This window comes from Eucalyptus grandis, chromosome 6 (assembly GCF_016545825.1).
Source record: "Eucalyptus grandis isolate ANBG69807.140 chromosome 6, ASM1654582v1, whole genome shotgun sequence".
Classification (NCBI taxonomy): Eukaryota; Viridiplantae; Streptophyta; class Magnoliopsida; order Myrtales; family Myrtaceae; genus Eucalyptus; species Eucalyptus grandis.
The window spans coordinates 4,464,047-4,481,357 of record NC_052617.1 but is presented as its reverse complement, the minus strand read 5'-3'; the positions used below and the strand labels follow the sequence as shown (position 1 = coordinate 4,481,357).

The window sequence follows — 17,311 nt, the reverse complement described above, 5'->3', positions numbered from 1 at the left end:
TTATGGAAACATCGAAGGTAACGACAGGACACGTCTTAACTTGTCTTTCCTCCTTTTAATAATTAGTCACCCACCGCGGGACGATGGGCTCGCTCTATGTTCATATCCTACATCATTATTTATTTATTATGCTGTTGGGAACGTCTCCAAATTCCCATGTCGTCGTGTGTTCTATTTGAAGCAACGTCTGTCCCTCCCTCGAAAGGGGTCTTTCTTAATTAGGTAAAAAAACCCATCTTGCAGCTCCGCCTTGGTTTCGCTAGATCGACTGGGGATCGGGGAAGCTGAAGTTTCTTGGGGCGAGTTCTGCTTCTTTTGGAGAGAGGAAATGTTCTTGCCTCGACCACCGGTTTAGACTCTCTCGTTCGGTGACTTGGCGTACCGGGGATTGTTGCGTGTCTGATTCCTCTTCGTCTGCAAAGTCTGTTCCATTCCTTTCTCGGATCAAATAAGTTTGGCTCGGGAGAGGGATTGGCGACTGTCTGAGCATGAGACTGCATAGACTTTTTGTAGATGTACTTAGGACTTTCCGTAGGTGTTATTGGGGTCTTGCTGATTGAATTTCATAGACTAAAGGTTTTGTTGCTGAGCTTGTGAATGAAATTCTAGAGGGTCGAAAGAAGAAGCGTGGGATAGATGGAAGAAGCAGGGACATGCACGCTATTATTGGAAGGACACGAATGGCACAGGAAAATTGCCCAATCCGTGCTAATCCTATTACATGGAATCAATTCAATCTTACACTTTTCAAATTTTGTCAATTTAATCGTAAACATGTTTAAGTTAAAGATTAAATTGACAAATTTGAAAAGTGTAAGACTGAATTGATATCCATACAATAAATTTATAAATAATTAAATAATTTTCCATGAATAGCATTTCTACGAGTCTGTTAAAGCAGATGGAATTATTATGATTTGCGCTTCCTTTTATGCACACGATGAAGAACTTTTATTGTGTACATGATCCGAGTGGAGTTTCTTTAAACAAACTTGGCGTTGATGAATGACAATTGTAAATCTGACCAATTCTAATAAATGGAAAACTCTAGAATTCCTAAGGTTGATTTACAAAATTGAATCGTTAAGTGATATGTCAAACCATCATTAGTTCTTGAATACAACCCAAAATTGAATTGCTAATGATGGTTGATGTAATTGTGCGTACAATATATATAGTGATGATTACGTGTAACGTATGAGGTGCTTCATCATAAATGAGACAGAGGGGTAACATATTTATCTTTTGCCAAATCTTTTCCGAACCAATATTTTTGTATTTTTCTTTTTCATGTAATATATTGCCCCGGACCATCACGAGAACCTCTTATTCCATAACTTCATGCGAGTACGGCCATGCAATCGCTATGAAGTCACCAGAAGGGTATAAGGTAAACCCGCCTGTAGTAGGCCACCTAACATTGAAATAATGTGATGTGAGGCCAATTACGTGTGAAAATGATATATACACTAATTGCTCGGGACAATTATTAGAAAAGTTTTAAACTTATTACACAATTCAATCATAAATCTTTGGAAAAATTCTAAATGAAGGCTCAAAATGCTCTTATTTTCTCAAATAAATATATGAAATGGACTTTATTTCAAATAAGGATCCGAAATGTCATCATTTTCTTTAAAAAAAAAAGCTTAAAGTATACCTTATTTCAAATAAAAGCCTGAAGTGTCCATATCAATCTTAAAGAAATGTCTCAACTCACTAATTATGAAAGGCAATTTTGTCATTTTTTTTCTTTTCATAAAAAAGGTAGGAGGGTGCTCCCTCCCACCTGTGGCCACCACCCCATTGGCGACGACCCTTGCCTAGGTCGGAGCAAGGGCGGGTGACCCTTGCCCAAATCGAGGAGAGGGTCCTTGCCTCTTGTCCACAAGGGTTGCTAGCTCTTGCCCAGCGCCCCCAAACCTAGGGCAAGGTTCGAAGGCACTAGGCGAGGGCTAGCGAACCTCGCCTAGATTTGGGAGATGGTCGCCACCCTTTCTTGCATTTGGTGAGGGCGTGCAAGACCTCATCTCTGGTCGATGAGCGTTGTCAGCCCTCACCCAAGCATTGGCGACCCCACCGGCCTTCACTACCACCCCAACGATGATGGGCGATGGCCACAACTAGGAGAAAGCCCTCTAGCCTATGTTTTTCCTTTTTAAAAGTTTTTTTAATTTTTAATTTAATTTAAATTTAACTTGTATTTGGATGAAAATATCATTGATAGGCCAAAATATTTTGTCAATCGACGAGACTAGGCCCTTTTTTAAAATAGCCATAACATCTTCAAGCTCTTCTTTGAGATTGATATAGGCACTTCAAATCCTTATTTAAAACAAAGTCCTTTGCAAGCCCTTATTTGAGAAAATAAAATCACTCCGAGCTTTTATTTGGAATTTTCCTTAAACCTTTCAATTTGATTAATTTAATTATAAAATTTTTGACAATTTATCAATTAGTCAATTCGATCAATTTTCGCAAAAAAAATGTTGACTTTAAGGTTAACCATTTTATGTGATATAGCCAATACACGGCATGGTCAATACTAACATGGACAATTTTGTAAATTTTTTTTTAATTTTGTTTTCTTTTCTTTTTCCTTCTTCCTCCGCCAATCGCCAAGCCCCTGCGATTGCCAACAACTAGCCATAGGTGAGAGCTAGTAACGCTCACCCCCATTGGATCTAGCGAGGCCGACCTCTCCTACCAAAGAGGTAGCCCCAAGCTTGCCTCAGGTGACCTCGCCCTTGTGAAGGCAAGCCTCAATGAGGTTGACCCTTGCTGGCTATTGCTTGTGGCCATTCATCGGCTATTACAGAGCCCAGTAACCGGCAAAGGAAGAAGAAAGAAAAGAAAACAATTTTGACAATTTTTTTTTTTTTTATAAATTTTAAAAAAATGATCCACGTTAGTATCGATAAAATTATATAGGAAAACTAATGTCCACATTAACCAGCTAAAATAGGTTAAATGGATTAAATTGACAAATTGTCAAAAAGTTTCAAATTAAGATTGATCAAATTAAAAGATTTATGATTGAATTGATACATATTTAAGGCTTTTTTTTTAATAACTTTCTCCTAATTGCCCCTTCTCTCAAGTCTTGCCCTTCTTTTCCTGTGTAATAAATGCACATGAGCAATGTGGATGACGAAGGACGCTGAGTTTCGTTTCGAGCCGCTGTTCTCGAATTGAGTGACGAGATAAGAGTTTCCTTATCAGTTACTGCTTTTGGTATAGGAAGCCCTTACTTATGTTAAGAAAATAAGACAGCTTGCCATGAGGGTAGAATCACACTAAAAACTACATTAAAATTTTCCAATTCGCATATACTAAGGTAAGGGTCGTAGAATCCATCTTCTTCCCTTGTAGGTTACGCTCCCACCCAGGCCTCTGCCGCAGAACCCCAAGTACTTAAACACGAAATGAATAAAACAACGTCGATCGATGGCTCGTGACCCCATTTCTGCCGCATCGATATTAGGATTTATTTTGAGGTGCTTTCAGAGCATTGTGATGACGTGCGTTCTGCCCAGTGTTATCATTTCAACAGGAAAATAAATTATAAATTGCCCGACACAAAATAATTTGACACAGGCAAACGGAAACATCCAATCGCCTATAAAACGTTCTGGCTAAGGCAATGAGTTGGACAACACTCGACGTACGGTGTCTCGACAAATTATGCGCTCAGAACACCCATTTTACTGTTTCTTTCCTCGAGTTTTAGAGCGGCAAAACTAGTGTCTCGGCAAGATTTCAAGTTAGGTTGTGAAGGGTCGAGCGAATCGCTCTTGCACAAATCCACACCTATGTTCAGGCACACAAAAGATGCCTCCACATTATCGTCAACATGATGGCATTCGAGAAACCCAACGAAAGGAACGAAGAGAGTGCCAAATTCTCATGTCACACTAATGTCCATTTTGACGGTGGGGGCCTCTCAGGGTCAAACTGCCTCTTCGAGTCCCAATTGAATACGATTCCCTCTTCCTTTTTCTCTTTCACTGAGGTATAGAAACAGTAACCTTGGTTAAAAATGGAATGGAATCCGCAGATTCCCCCACCTTTTTCCTTTGACAGAACACCCATGACAAGAAGAGCAGCCAACGAAACTAACTGATCGAGGATTTATGCGCGCGCAAAAGAGTGACTTTTGCCCATAACCAATCGCATGAGAAAGCAAAAGACCAATGTGAAATCATGGGCTGTCGACCTGTGAGCAAGAAGCAACGTCGCCGAAGATCTTCCGCTGTTTTCACTGTGGTTCTTGTTGTGATTGCGAGCTTACTGGCCAGCATTCTCGCACAGTACATGCTCAGTTTTCCACGATGAGGGTGAGGAATTAACTTTTCAAGAGATGCTGAAGTGATATGAAAGAAGAGGGAATTACCCCATTTGTTACGCAGAGGTTTTATCCGTGCAGAAAAGCCACTAACAATGTCTCTAGGGCCCTTAAGTGCCATCGAGACAGTGCAATAATGCGCATCGCATTTGTATAGGGCGACATGCGATTCGTGCTTCATGTACAATGATGGTCTAGTCGTCAACAACATCGCGCATCTAGCCAATAATCTTCCGACGTTTTAAACTTAACTTGCGTATTGCTCTGGTTGAACACGCTTCACAAAACCAGCAAGTGTCTCTTCATTGCAAAGTATGGATTGAGTTGGCCTCCCATGCTCGGTGTTATTCACAAAGCAATATCATAACAAGGTCATCTAAGCAGAAGGCATGGTATCTCCCAGTCCAACATTCACATACGTGATATGCCGTTCACTTCAAGAGCATGAGACATAAACAAAACGACAATATCTGCCATTCATTGGAAAGACAAATTATAGGAACAACAGAATATCAAACCTCACATAAGTAAAGAAGAATAACAATAACTCCACAGACAATCAGAGAAACACAGGAAATAGCTAGTGCAGCATAGAAAACTCAAATGGGTGGAGATAGCAGAACTACATTCCCCTCACAATAACCTCAAGACAGACACAATAACCTGTATCCACATAATATAAGTATTACCTACTAAATAATAACAAGTGAAGTGATGTCAAACTGAGGAGATTGCTTGCTCAAGGACTGGATGAGTGGGGCGGGAAAAGAGAAGGGATGGTGGGTAAATCTTTTGGGAGCTAAGGGATGGTGGGCAAGCTGAGCTTTGGCAACTCAGGAACAACTGGTATTTCATGCAGCTTTGGGACCTTGGGCTTTGGCGGTGGAGGCAACTCGGGCTTTGGTAAGGTTGGGACTTCAGGTTTTGGCAGAGGTGGTAACTCCGGCTTGGCAAGGTTGGGATTGTGGGAATAGGAGGTAGCTCAGGCTTGGGAAGCTCAGGAATATTGGGCAAGCCTGCATCAAGAAGGTGACGGGAAGCAAGGACTCCATCACCAATTATTAAGGATAGAGTGAGAAGCAAGAGAGGAAACAGAATGAATTTCTTGTAACAAGCCATCTCTGTTGCTTTTGACTTGAGACCTCTTGAAGATTGGAGTTGTGTTTAAGTTCAATTTGGATGTCAAGCCAATACTTCAGGCTTTTTTTACTGATTAAACTGTGCAATGCGGAAGTCATCCTCTCGTGCACGAAATGTCCTTTTTCTCTACTTGGTTTTTCTTTCTTTTTTTCATTTCATGTATCTCAGTGGACATGAGATTCAACATATACAACTCGCAACATAAGAAACACCTCAAAAATTCAGTTAAACACAATTCGTTAAATCCATCCTTCTTCCAAAAGGCTGATATTGATTGATACCCATAAAAGTAAGCAAAAGTTCACTCTTCTGAGAAGATTGATCATACTTTAAAATTAAAAAGAGAAAACACTGAGAGGATGATCAAAGAGATGGAATCACATACAGTGAAAGGGAAAGCAAAAAAACAAAAATGTAAAGTTCTGGCAGAAAGAAGCTCAATAACCTCACATTCGAGCCACATAGGAATTAGCTTGAGTGACGTATCTCACCCACCGATAAGGATTATAATTACTGGACTTCTTTGCAATTTGCAAGTATTTCACCTACAAGAAAGGTCCGTCCATAACACAGTGAGTCTCTTATGGCACTCCAAAAAAGAGAAAGCAATGCAATAGCTCAGGATGGTGATGCCAATCAATAGGCAGATTTAGGCAAGACCAGTAACAGGAAATGGAACTCGGCCTCAACTGTAGGCTAGCCAGGCCAAGCCCAGCCACCATGCCTACTCTTTACATAAGTGATCCTCAGAATTCCATGGAGAAATTCCTAGAACCTAATTATAGCCATGGACTTTTCAGGCCTGGCAAGGTAACACTCGGCTGAGGGCCTTCACCACAGCCAAGACCTTACCATCCTTAAAATCTGACATAGGGAAAACCAATCCAATAGCCATGAGGCCCCCAGGCCCCATGTGCAGGTGCAGTATTCCTACACCAAAATTCAGGTAGCTCTACTTGACTTGATGGGTTTCAACATACAGTAAAATAAACTGCCAAGACTGAAGCACAATGAATGCCATGTACACAGACTATATATATAATGCTCCATATACTATTCCACAATGGAATTGTAATGGGTAGATTCTGAACTTAGAAGTTGAAAGTAAAATCACCTTAAACACTTGCCACACGCATGTTAAGATTTTATTACCTGAAGCCCTGAAGCATTATACATAGGAATGGTGAAAGTCATGCTAACTGGTCCAGATTCCTTCGTGATATTTCCTATGAAGCAACCAAACACATACCATAAATAATCATTATTATCTCCAAAGAGGATATATCTATTGCAATCTAGAATCCTCATAGATGACAGACAAATCATACCATGGGATTCTTGAGAAAAACTTAGCTTGGCACGCAGCGTGTTTTCTGATCCACCAACAATCTGCCCCACACAACAGCCATAAGCTCATTAAAATGAATTCGGCGTGATGGAAATTCTGTGGCTAAGTTAAATGAATTAGATTCCTTGAAGACACTGGCAAGAAGGCACCTTTTTCAAACTCCATTCAAGTTTCTTGCTCACTTCTCTCAAATCTGCAGTTTGCCCAACTGCTCCAGGTTCCAGCTCAAAAGTAGCTCTGTAAACACAATCAATTTTAATCAACAAACATTTGATGCTGAATGCACCTTCTATAGTCCACCGAAACACCCCCCAAAAAAAAAAAAAAAAAAAAAGAGAAAAGAATCTCCTCTTTCCCAAAAGCGAAAAGTCATAACATATGCCCCAGGCCCAATGTGACCTACCAGATAAGACTCAGTATCCATTCTAGAGTATAATCTGCATAACTCTTCAAGATCATAATGATGAAACTTCCCTATTTTAACATACATCACCATCATAACACTAAGAAGTGGGATCGCTTAATTGGACAACAGGACCTAAAGTGGAGAATACCTTGATGGTGATAAAGGATCTGGCTAAGAGCTAATAGTGCATCCAACAGATAATTAACAGGTTTATCCAATTCCTCTTACTTCCAGCTTCTCAGTTAACTTGCATGGTTGGACTCCTTGGAATGGTCTTACTCAATATTATTCTTGTAGAATGATAAACTTTATAACACTATCACGATACGGCAGAATATCTCGAGGATGCTAGTAACAGAATGAGCTCCCATAGGCATTTCTTTCCATAAATCCAGCTATCTTCCAAAAGATCTCTATATAATAGCAAAATGCTGACGATATTGACTTATGAGGTACCAAACCAAGGAAGCAACTTTTCCTGTAACATTTTTAAAAAAATAAATAAATAACAGCGTTCAGAGGGAATACCTGGTAGTATATTTTGGAAGAGGCATCTGTACAACAATTGTATTTGCGGTAATACTTGAAGAGAACTCAGCACGTACTTTAATAATTACTTCAGCCTATATGATTAGTACAGCAGCACAGTTAGTAAAACTGTTGCTTTACTGAAACAAACAGATGCAGAATGGGGTCCACAGCCACACAAATAGTTTAGTAGCACCTTCATAGCTGATATTAAATGTACTCACCTTGAGATTACCTGCTTCTTCAATCAATGCGGTTACGCGAAATGGAGGCCTGAATTCCTGGGTCATACGATAGTTCATGACAGGAAATTCACCATCTGGCGGTACCTTAAGCAGGGATGAGGACAAAACATTAAGTTGGCTAAGCTTTTTCTTATCAAAATTTTTAACTGTGATAAGATCAAATGCGATTCTACTTGTTGATATTTGTAAGTAGTGAAAACTTCAGTGTTTTCAGCTAACAAAAAGTCAGAGAATATCTATCACAACATCTAGATTAAGCCAAAAACAAAAGGTAAAATTCTATGTAGACACGCCCTAAACTTCTCTCCCCTTACGTTAAAGCAGATCAAGTAATCCCAATGCACCATACCAGAGTTAGAGTCCGATCCATGTCAAAGCTGTCGAGGCGCACAGATTCATGAAAATTACAATCGTCTAGAACAACCGCTCCAGAACCTGCTGAACTTCTGTAATCTGTCACAGTTACAAATAAATGACATAAGTAAGGTTGGGATTGCTTGCTTAGATCAAGTAGCTCTAACTAGATGGCCATCATTATTAGCGACAGTAGCATCCTGAATTGCGATAGCAGTTTCTCTAAGAAAATTGTCAATGTTTAAAGCCTGAAAAAGAAGTACAAGAAATGCAAACAGAAGTATTTCTATGACCAAGAAGGTTGCACTCATGTCAAATTAGTCATGTATATTACAACTAAAAAGAATCAGAGCGTAATTCGTTAAGGGAAACCCTGGGAACTACCATATAATGATCTCCCGCCTCTTCCAATATTCAACTCCTCGTTCAAAGCCACTCGAATCTCCGGATTTCCAGATAGATAACTCTTCATTTGAATGGTTCCATCGATCTCAGAAGTCAGTATATATCCCTGCCAGAATTCAAGCATTGCACAGAAAGTCAAGTACATCTTATGGTTGCTAGCAGATCAGCACGTTTGAAATATTAGAAGCTTCATTTCTTTCAATTGACGTGCCACTATCCCTGCATGTTGATGGTACAGAGACTTGGATCAAAGTGCATTGACAAATAGCACAGATGTGATGGGTGATTCTGTTCAGCTGATAAGACAAATAGCACAGAAAAGGACGAGTTGCCAAAACAATAAATGACCATAAGTTGAATGAAGATAAATCATCTAGCCTAAGTAACTGACAAGTGGTGCAACTAGACAACACTATTGAGGTTCATAAAGCACAGACAAGATGCCATGAAGGTCCACGGAGGAGAATCATCATTCATTTAAACTATTAACAGAAGTATCATAAGCGACTATCAATAAGACAAAAGGGTGTCTCACCTAGATGTGAGAAGGCAAAGTATCTAGGATTCTTTTCATTTCCTTTCCTTGACTAATAGAAGAACATTTTTTAATGAATGTTGAATATTATGACTCAGAGAGGGTACAACAGTTGAGATAAGTATCTCCTTGGAGAACAAGATCAAGTGGAATATTCTGAGTGGAGAAAAGGCCAATCTGGAATATGAACTGTCATAAGTCCCATTTCAAGATGATTTTTTCTCCTTTCAAATAGTACAATATTTGTCATGAACAGAATTTTGAGGTCCCCCAAGCATTAAAAAAAAGACCACTTAAATGAAGATGACTGACGAATTCCCAGTGGAAAAGATACGCACACTAGAGCTGAAAGTGACGCTGATCTTTTCAATAATATCCACGAAAATTTCCTCCCTCTTCCTTCCAGCAGGCTCATTTGCAATAACCGATTTTGTCACAGCCGTCCCTGGCATCCTTTTACTTCCTTGCTGCAAAATGGTTTTTAAATGCAAATTCACCAACTACATGACAGTGAAGTTTCACTTTTCTTCAGAACCATATAAAACTATTAGAAACACGATACCATGAAAATGGCAGCTGGACCAAGAGGAGGCAGACGAGCAGCATCCACAGCAATTGGCTCATTAAATATATAGGATTTCAGTACTTCAGTCGATGTTGTTTGTACATAACCAAAATCCTAGGATAAACAGCGGTCAGAAATCATATTCAAGCAAATAGTCCTATCTTGCCATCAATGAATAATAGTTATGCTTCAGTTTACTTGAATATCAAAGAAAAGCCTTAAGCTAATACGTAGTAATCTGCTGTAAATTAGAGATCAATTGGCCCAATAACTACCAAGCCCTAAAAACTGCATGTAAGATATTGTTCTCAAAATACCTTCTAGCTTGTCATCAAAAGATCACTAAGCTTTAAAAAATTGACCTACATGAATGACAGCAATGATAATATTTAAAGGTAACTGTTCCATCTAGTAGTGCACCTAAGTTATGTCCATCATGCCATCAACATGATAGTGGCACAGGAAAAGGGTCTCTTAACATGAGATCAAGACAAAGAACCAAAAAAAAAAAAGAGGCAAAGAATCAGGCAAACTTACAATGACCTCATCAAGCAACTCGTAAACAAGCACAAAGTTTTTCCGCAGCGAATCCTCGCTAAGAACACCGAGGTAATCCTTGATGACACGTGCAATCCTCTGGAGGAGCTCCAAGACAAGAGAAGGAGATACATTGACCCTCGTGGTTGCGACAAACAATAAGCCGGCCACCTTCACGTGAAAGTAGTTTACACCGTCCACATTCTACACCGGAAAAAATCCAGAGGTCAAACGAGAGTATCCCGGACCGAACTCGATTGGGTTTCTCCGCAATGCCCAATGCATAAAACACGCCACCAACTCTCCCAAACCGAATGAATGAAACCCATGTAAACGAAACAACAGTATCAGCAAGAACTTCCCAATTCAGATAATCCACGGACCTCCAAAATAACAACAAGTGCCAACACTACTCTCCCGACACATAAACTCAGTAGCAAAACGATCGCTAGAGCGGCTCGAATTTCACCGGCAAAGAGACGAGAATACCTACAAAGACAGGTGGCGCTTGCGCCTCTTCTTGCCCATCCTCTTTCCAGAACTTCACCTTCCGAAAGAACGTCTCGGTGCTCCCCTTCTGCACTTCCCCGCGATCTAAAAACCCATCAAAAACAGCTCTTTCAGATCACAACAAATCCGCAAACGCAAAACGCAAAACGCAAAAAACACAACACGAGAACAACGGAAATGCGCCCCCTCCATCTAGTTCGCTAAATTCACGCGATTCGAATCAGATTTTGCGCCGAAAGGAGAAACCCGATCGACACCAGAACAGCAATCGAGCATCGCGATTGGCACAATTCGCGAACTCTTCGGACACCGCATCACCGAATCGAGAAAAGATTCGAGAAGAGAAAGGGCGACGAGAGGAGTTCGACTCGGAGCCAGATCCGCGGGCCGAGGCGGGAGTGGTCTCTACTCACAGTCGCGGAAGACTATGTTGTCGCCCCGCTGCGAGAGCACGAAGAACTGAGAGATCATCGTCGATCCTTCTTCCTCGCGAGCGCCCCGAGCTCCGTCCGTTCGCTCCCTGCGAAATTCCTTCTTCAGCTCGTCTCTGATTTCCTTCCTGTTCGTTATCGCCGTCGCGCACCGTGGTCTGGTCTTTGTCATTTTCAGTTTGGCCCCTAATTTAAGCTTAAGTTCGCCTTTTTACCCCCCCAGGAATGTGAAATTACTGTTTCTTGGAATTGCTTCTGCTTCGAGAAGTATGTGATTGCCCGTTTCCGTCAATGACATTGGTCTGTAACTTTATCATGAATATACCAAAACCAAAGTTTTTTTTTTTTTTATCGTTCGTGTTTTGCCCAAAATAAAAGACCCGATTCACCAGTAACGAATTGTATATCGACCTCAATGTGAGATCGCCGTCGGGTATTTGCCAAAATAGTACAATTTCGACAAACTTCTCCATAGTAAAATTGAAAATTTTAGGCAATACGAAATGCCATCTTTTTGGAGATCTTAAGATATGATAAATAATGCATTACTTTCTTTTAAATACTCTCTGATTTCCTGTTTGTTATCGTCGTCCCGCACCGTGGTCTTTGTCATTTTCATTTTGGCCCCTAATTTAAGCTGGAGTTGGCTTTTTCACCCCCCGGGAATGTGAAATTGCTGTTTTCTTGGAATTGCTTCTGCTTCAAGAAAAAGGTGACTGCCAATTTACCAGCAATGACATTAGTCCGGAACTTTATCATGAATTTTACCAAAACCCAAGGTCTTTTTTTTTTTTGTGTGTTTTGCCCCCAAAAAAAGGACCCAATTCACCGGATCATATATCGACCGGAATGTGAGATCACCGTTGGGTATTTGCCAAAATAGTGTAGTTTCGACAAACTTTTTCTCAGCAAAATTGAAAATTTTGGACAATTACCAATTACCATCATTTTAGATATCTTAAGAGATTGTAAATAATGCATTACTCTCTGTTAAAACACTCTCTTTTAGTTATGTTGTAATCCTTTCATTATGATAAAATACATCACGAGATATTCATGGATTAATCTGAACATTAAGCTAGAAATTGAGATTGCAAAGATGGTGAACTCCGAGGTCCTTATATAACTTTCACATTACAATTTACAGGTAAACAGATCGACTCATTGGCTTCCATTGGTCACTAAATCGTCGACTTTCATCGCCTCCTATTGTGTCAGGACAATCTGCAGAAAGTTCAACCATCTGTGCAGCCACATTCCGATAATACTGCACAGTTCATTTACATGCAATGCGCATTGCAATTTCCAGGACACACTGGAGGAAGATATCTCAGCGCCAGAACTGGTGATCTTTCGTTGAGTATCTCTTTCCTCCGGTGGCACCGCTTCCTTCAATGTCGAGACTCCATTTCTCGAACGTGCAGTCGATGAAATCATAGTACCCTCCGCTGATGGAAAGCAGTCCATCCTCGACTCTTTCTTTTATCCATGGATATGTAAGCAAGTTGTTTAGAGACTGCGTGACGGATTCCTGCAATATCGGTGGATTCATATACGAAGCATAGGTCAGAAAAGCAACAGCCTGCTGATAAAACTTCACTGTAGCCGGGAACTCGTATCTTCATAAAAGAAACCTTGCCAACATCAACTTGTTTGACATCCAGAAGTAGAAATCTTTTTAGTTCACCTTTTCACAATGCGTGCATTGCTGGTCAAAGCTAAGGTGTGGCGCAGCTGCTTCCGTTCGTAGCTTGGCAGCTTTTCCATTAACGACCCATCTCTCTACATAATTTCTGCAGAGGCGCATCATATAAGAGAATGGATTATGATGCATGAAAGCCAGGATTAAAAAGCGATTCTCATGAGCCTTTACTTTAACTTCTACAGAAAAGGAAGCTAGTAGTACCCTGTATTCGAATCCTGCATGCCCATGAGGGCTTCAATTCCAGCACATCGACTATGGCCTATGACTAATATATTCTCAACCTGAAACAAAACCGACAGAATTTTGAGTGTAAATCCATTAAAATAACTGGGTGCGATAGGTATATGAGAGTAGGTGAATGATCAAGATGCGCACGGCAATCCCAATCATCTGTCAAATTGTTTGTCCTACTTATAGAGTGAAACTCTGAAATCTCATACGTAACCAAAGTCCCAGGCATTGAATGAGCATCTATCTAATTGGAGGAAGTTTGCACGTTGATGAATTCGCTCAAATGGAGACATCAGCTCAAGGACACGAGTTATGCCACCGAGAAAAGAACATGAGTACAGTATTTTAGAGGTAGGCTTACTTCAAGAGATTTCACTGCAAATTCAAGAGCAGCGCCAGTTTCCGATGGTCCAAACTGTGGAAACATGAAATCACTTTCCTAAGAGGCGAAGAAGAAGAAAAGCACTTTCTTAACAGCATAAAAATGCAAAAGAGATGAGAGCAAACCTCAATCGCCGGAACAAGATTTGCGACATTACGCACCATGAAGGCCTCTCCTGGTTGGAGTCCGAGTACATTAGTCGGGCACACCCGAGAGTCTACACAAGCAATCACCAGGAACTGTCCCAACCACAATTTTAGTCCCAGTGAGACCGCAAAGTCAGTTTACACCAAAATCAAGCAGTGTTTGCATTGGATTCAGAAAGAGGCATAAGAGAAAGTCCTGTTTTGTCGTGCATCAGAAATATGAACACTATTAGTTCCTTTTATTCACCTTTGGTGACTGAGCTCTAGCGAGATTCTGAAAATGCGCCGCCTCCTTCCTGTTCAAGATGATGAGTTACCTAACAAGCACAGAGTAAAAGCCTCCTCAAGAGAACAAACCACAAAAAGGACATCAGCGCGAATTAACTGCCACGTACAAGAATTTGTTGCTCTTGAACTCTAGAAACCTCTGTCTGATCTCATCGAACATGTCCGAGCCACCATCAGCATTTGATTTTGCCACATCCTTTCCAGTAATTCTAGATGAACCTATTTCCTCCGGCAGGGGCACCTCGATTCTCCTATGCAGATACAGGTCACGATTTTCAGCATTCCATGTAAAATTTGCAGTTTCCACATTTTTCATAGATCAAACCGACAGTCAATCTCAGTTTTTAGCAGAGGAGAGACATATTAACTAATCCACGTCGATATGACTTGATTGCTGTGACCTAAGATATATGAGAATGTCAACCATAGCGTATTGTAAAGGATCCAACTACATACGCAACCTTCCATCTGGAAAATAAGGCTTTGAGGACAAACCCTTGGAAACAGCAAGAGAACATTATGCGGTCATCATACAAACGGGTCGTTGGTTAACAGAGTGATTAAATGGTGTATCGGCGGGTCATGACCACTCGCATTTTGTCCTAGGCTACACAATAAGCAGCACTGAGGTATGAAAGCGAGAGTCGAGAGAAGAAAAGCCGATCTACCCTATCTCCTCTGAAGACCAGAATTCAGAAATAACAGATCAAATTTAATCAGACTCCAAACAGTAGTTTTTGGCTCTTACTTCAATAATTCGACTACAATTGCTCAAGAACTGCAGACACTTTCTTTTTATGGTAAGAACTACAGGACAGACACAACATAAGTCACTCAAAATATGTGAAAAAGCAACCAGCAGAGAAGAAAAAGCTTGCACCATAGACCTGAACATTAGAACTTAAAACCGGCTCAAGCACGCGATAAGCAATAACCAACTCAAATAAGAAGACCAATTAAACATAAACAAACTCACTCTTTCGAAGGAGCCAAAGTAACCCGGGAGTCCTCAAAGCTCTCCAACGCGACCTGCATAATTAGTCGCGGATCAATCACAAGTCAACCCTCAATGAGTCAAAAAGAGACCAGAAGCTCGAGATGGAAAATGCGAGGCCCCCACTTCGCTGCCACCATTCCATCTCGGGGTCAAGCTGGCGAAGCAGCGGTTGAGATTGATCCAGCGGGCTCTGTAACCTGAACAAAAAACCATTCTCAAGATTAAGCAGAAAGATCATCATGTTTGAATTAAAGAGGGCAGGAGGAGGACTCACGAGTGCACCACGCCATCGTTTCCGGGCACGAACTGAATGGAAGTTGCTAGTTCTGTCGTTGCTCCGTCTTCGCGAGAGGAAAGAGGAGAGGAGAAGGAATGCGATTTGGTCACATGGCGAGCTTATCCGACAAGTGGACATGGATGACTATCCAAGTTTATGGGAGATGATCGTGGCCATTGCTTTTGTCCCTTCTGCGGTCTCGCGAGTGTCTTGTCCTCGTCACTATCTCAACTTTTCTTCTTCTCCTTCGTTTTTTTTTTTTTGGGGCTTGCGTGATGGGGAGGAAATGCCTTTATTATCTGTGAATAACATTATTTTTCAGGAGAGAAAGAAGAGAAAGAAGAGAAAATAAAAATAAACCGGGGGAAGCCTGCAGTCCGCGGTTCCAGACCGCACGCCTAACTTATTATTTAATATTTACCCGAAAAATAATTAGTTTAAGTGGACCCGGAATCCTGAGATTTACTGAAAAAAATTACAATCGAATTTCTAACGTTTGGGTCAACCTGAATTTTCGGGTCCGACTATGACCGAGCTATTTCACAAGTTGGATTTCTTAATTCTCATTCGGGATTGAGTGGGTCTGTTTCTTGGGTCGAAGATACTTAAAGCGGAATTGGCCATTATACCTAAAATTAGATAAAAAAAAATTATTTAAATTGTAAGGTTATTCATTTTTAATTGATTAACCTCTGCAAAGTTGTAATATAAAAAATTAACGGTCAACAAAAGTTATAAGTTGAGATGTACACGAATCGTTTCTTTCAATGAAATTTACGAATTTTAAGCAAATTTACGATAGTTATTTGATAATTGTATGTGCAGTTTTAAATCCGACTACATAGGAATTTTTGAAAATAACTTAAAAGTGAAAATTACAAGCTAAAGAGCAAAGCAGCCTGAACCCAATTGGGTAATTTACGGTAGGGAGCTTTTCTTCCTTTTTTCCAGAGTGGGCCAACGAACTAGACCAAGAAAAGTCAATCTCAGTCTGGTCTGATCAGGCCGAAAATCCCTCTAGGCTTGGCCCATTTGTACCCCGGCAGCCACCAGCGATCGCGGCTGCCACCAATGGTTGTGGCTAGTGGTCATGCTGTGCTGGTGCCACCATTTACCGCTCAAGCGAGGGTCGATCGGGCCTTAAATGGTGTTCCCAAGGGTCAATTGATCCTCGCTTATTGATGATGAGTGATGGCACAATTTGTTCTTCAATATTTGAGAATCACCGTCAATATTTTGATGTAAGTCCAGGATAACCTTTTGAATATTGGGTTAGTTTTGCCTATAAAGTGATAGGGGGTTGAGGGGTGACCAATCCAGTCAATCAAAAAATTGATTAAAAAAAGGTGCGTCTGGTCAACTAGCGAGGGGCAGGATCCTTGCCTGCTCACCGTGAGGGCTAATCACCATCGCCAGCGTTTGAGCAAGGGTTGTCAACCATCACGGCAAAGGCGAGATAGCTTCTTTATCGCTTTAACTCACCTCCCCCTTTGCTTCTCTTCATTGATCCTCTCAAATCCCTTTTTTTTGGGTTATTCCGTCTTTTTAGCATTTATTTTTTTCTCGATGTAGCACTCTTGCAAAGCACCAGCAGTTGTATATTGCCATTTTTATATTATTTTTTTGTCAGAAGTTGTATATTGCCATTTGAAAAGATGCTTATGTTGTATTCAACAGGCAACTTCTCTTCATTATTGGGAATTTCATAGCTCGATATCAAATGGAAAATAGCTTATTAAGTGATTCATAAATAATACAGTTAAGTAAAATGGTGACCATATTACGAGACTACTCGAAGTACTGCATTTGGAATTTGGCCCACTAGAAACTAGTCAAAGTCGTTACTTATTATATCAGAGGACGATACTCCAAGTAGATATGTGCTTTTATGGATGGACCAAACGCATACCAATACACAAATAAACAAAATGCAGCT

General features: G+C 40.6%; 2 protein-coding genes across 2 annotated transcripts; both read right to left on the bottom strand.

Moving 5' to 3' along the window:
- Positions 1-4,564: 4,564 nt before the first annotated feature.
- LOC104451219 (AP-4 complex subunit mu) lies at positions 4,565-11,513 on the bottom strand. The gene is made up of 13 exons (XM_039315766.1): positions 11,332-11,513; positions 10,902-11,002; positions 10,409-10,612; positions 9,869-9,985; positions 9,645-9,773; positions 8,751-8,877; positions 8,362-8,465; positions 7,992-8,096; positions 7,768-7,862; positions 6,983-7,070; positions 6,814-6,874; positions 6,638-6,711; positions 4,565-6,030 (listed from the first exon to the last, which is right to left on the bottom strand). The coding sequence occupies exons 1-13, from the start codon at positions 11,387-11,389 to the stop codon at positions 5,932-5,934; spliced, it is 1,362 nt and encodes a 453-aa protein (XP_039171700.1). The 5' UTR covers positions 11,390-11,513; the 3' UTR covers positions 4,565-5,931.
- Positions 11,514-12,400: 887 nt separating this feature from the next.
- Positions 12,401-15,534, bottom strand: LOC104448023 (beta carbonic anhydrase 5, chloroplastic). Its single transcript, XM_010061794.3, has 10 exons — positions 15,373-15,534; positions 15,222-15,295; positions 15,078-15,130; positions 14,209-14,352; positions 14,061-14,109; positions 13,793-13,906; positions 13,647-13,700; positions 13,256-13,335; positions 13,037-13,142; positions 12,401-12,880 (listed from the first exon to the last, which is right to left on the bottom strand). Exons 1-10 carry the CDS (start codon positions 15,386-15,388, stop codon positions 12,680-12,682), a joined length of 891 nt encoding a protein of 296 aa, XP_010060096.2. The 5' UTR covers positions 15,389-15,534; the 3' UTR covers positions 12,401-12,679.
- Between the last annotated feature and the right edge of the window lie 1,777 nt (positions 15,535-17,311).

Coding starts and splice junctions, on each gene's coding strand:
- LOC104451219 (XM_039315766.1), bottom strand. CDS start 11,389: ATGATCTCTCAGTTCTTCGTGCTCTCGCAGCGGGGCGACAACATAGTC. Junction 9,986..10,408: donor AGTTGCTTGATGAGGTCATT/GTAAGTTTGCCT, acceptor TGTTTATCCTAG/GATTTTGGTTATGTACAAAC. Junction 8,466..8,750: donor AGGCGGGAGATCATTATATG/GTAGTTCCCAGG, acceptor TAACTGTGACAG/ATTACAGAAGTTCAGCAGGT.
- LOC104448023 (XM_010061794.3), bottom strand. Junction 14,353..15,077: donor ACTTTGGCTCCTTCGAAAGA/GTGAGTTTGTTT, acceptor GTATCTGCATAG/GAGAATCGAGGTGCCCCTGC. Junction 13,336..13,646: donor TTGCAGTGAAATCTCTTGAA/GTAAGCCTACCT, acceptor GTTTTGTTTCAG/GTTGAGAATATATTAGTCAT.